The 1,928-nt window shown below is 40.5% G+C and overlaps 1 protein-coding gene across 1 annotated transcript; it reads right to left on the bottom strand.

Annotated features, from left to right (window-relative positions):
• Positions 1-245: 245 nt before the first annotated feature.
• LOC147291790 (uncharacterized) lies at positions 246-737 on the bottom strand. The gene has a single exon (XM_086236023.1). It carries the CDS (start codon positions 735-737, stop codon positions 246-248), a length of 492 nt encoding a protein of 163 aa, XP_086092149.1.
• Positions 738-1,928: the final 1,191 nt, after the last annotated feature.

Genomic DNA, 1,928 nt, shown 5'->3' with positions numbered 1-1,928 from the left:
AATGAATCCTTTGCCTCGTAACTCTTCCAATTGTTTGCTTAATTCCTCCATCTCGGCAGGAGCCATCCATCTAAGGCAGCATCTTCCTTTGTTTCCTGAAATGCAAAGACTTGTCCATTCTGGTTCTGCTGAGGTCGAGGTCTAGCTCCTCTACCTTGACCCTGCTGCTGCGGGAGTTGCCACAGGGGTTGAGCCTTGATTGGTAGATTAACAGGTCCAGATTGCTGTATTCTTGGAGCTGTTAATTACCCACTGACATCTCTTTGAGGGCACATATTTCTGTAATGCCCTTCTTGTCCACACTGGAAACAGACTACAGATCGACGCTTCTGGGTATTCTCATTCTGGGACCTATCCCTTCCTTGATTGAAATTCCTCTTTTTCCTAGATCTTTTCTCCATCGATTTCCCAGATGACTTCATTTTCTTCATAGCATTCAGGTAGTCATGTTCTTGAGCATAAGCTGCATTAACCATCGCAGTAAAATCTTTGTACTCATGGCTCACCAAATGTTGTCGAATTCCATTCCCTAATCCTTGCAAGAATTGAGCCATCTTTGTCTCCTCATCTTCCATAATTGCTCGTGCAAATCTTCCCAATTTAGTAAACTTGGTAACATATTCAGCAACTGACATGTTTCCCTGTTCCAATTCCAGAAATTCCTTAGCCTTACTCAGTCGCAGGGGTTTAGGGAAATAGTGGTTGTTGAAGTGGCGCTTAAAATCTTCCCATTCCATTTCTTCAACATTCTATATGTGGGCAATAGTGTCCCACCAGGCATCAGCTTCACCTTCCAGAACATGCGTAACCAGCCAAACCCTGTACTTAGACGGAGCGTTGATAGCGTTGAGCTTCTTCGTAATATGCTGAAGCCAAGGATCAGCATTGTCTACTTTAGTACTGCCATTGAACTTCATGGGCTTCATCCTTAGGAAATCATTCAGATATTCTCGCCTTCACTTTTCTTCCCTTTCAGTAAGAGTGGCTTGAGGCTGATTGTTCAGAAATGCCTGCATGAAAGCTGCCATCTGCTGGGGATCAATTTCATTGTTAGCATTGTGGTGATTGGAAGGGTTGACGCGTCGGGGCGGCATCTTGTTGACAGAACTGAAAGAAAATTGCAGGTCTCAACAAAGAGTTCAAGCAAAATCAAGAACTTGAACAAGACTGAATGAATATGACTCAAAAATACGAGAATTCCTAGAGTTGGTTTTTTCTAAGAAATTAATTTTGTACACCTTTTATAAAAAATCATTTTGAAAATCATTTCAGAAATTCATTGTTCTTTAAAACCGCTCTGATACCATTTTTCTGTAACGTCCTAATCTGGTATCGCCACAGCAGCACCCGTCTTAAGAATTCCCGAGAATATAATACTCATATCTCGAGCGTTATAATTCCAAAATTTCTTAAAACAAGTTAAGCCCTTTGTTTGATAGAATACGAGTTGGATCAGAGTTAAATTGCACACAGGATTTGATATAATTAAACACACTTCAAACTAGTTTATATTAAAAAGCCAACCCGTTAGGGTGACGAGTTCACAAAAGACCTTAAATGAAATTTTACAAAAGACCCCAACCAACACACTACAGATGTTTAAAATACATTACAATTTAACGGAAAGAAAATGACAACAACAAAAAGAAAGCAAGGTTCCAATGGTAGTAGCAAAAGAACATGGTAAAGGACTTAGAGACCTTGCGGAACCCAACCAAGATGTAGGAGTGCCACGCTCAAACTGATCAATCAAGATTGTCAAACCCAGAAACAGCTGCAAGAAAGCAGGTAGGGGGTAAGCATAACATACATTCATAGCTTCCCCTCGGGGGACCCTGGCTAGGTTTGAAAATAGTAGGTTAAAATAAACATATAGATATATGGCCAGAAGAGAAAAACAATTGGAAAAGATTCACCACAAAAACCAG

The sequence above is a fragment of the Dryas octopetala genome, chromosome 3 (assembly GCF_963921425.1).
Source record: "Dryas octopetala chromosome 3, drDryOcto1.1, whole genome shotgun sequence".
In the NCBI taxonomy this organism is placed as follows: Eukaryota; Viridiplantae; Streptophyta; class Magnoliopsida; order Rosales; family Rosaceae; genus Dryas; species Dryas octopetala.
The sequence above is the reverse complement of the archived record's forward strand: the minus strand, read 5'-3'. Positions and strand labels throughout refer to the sequence as shown.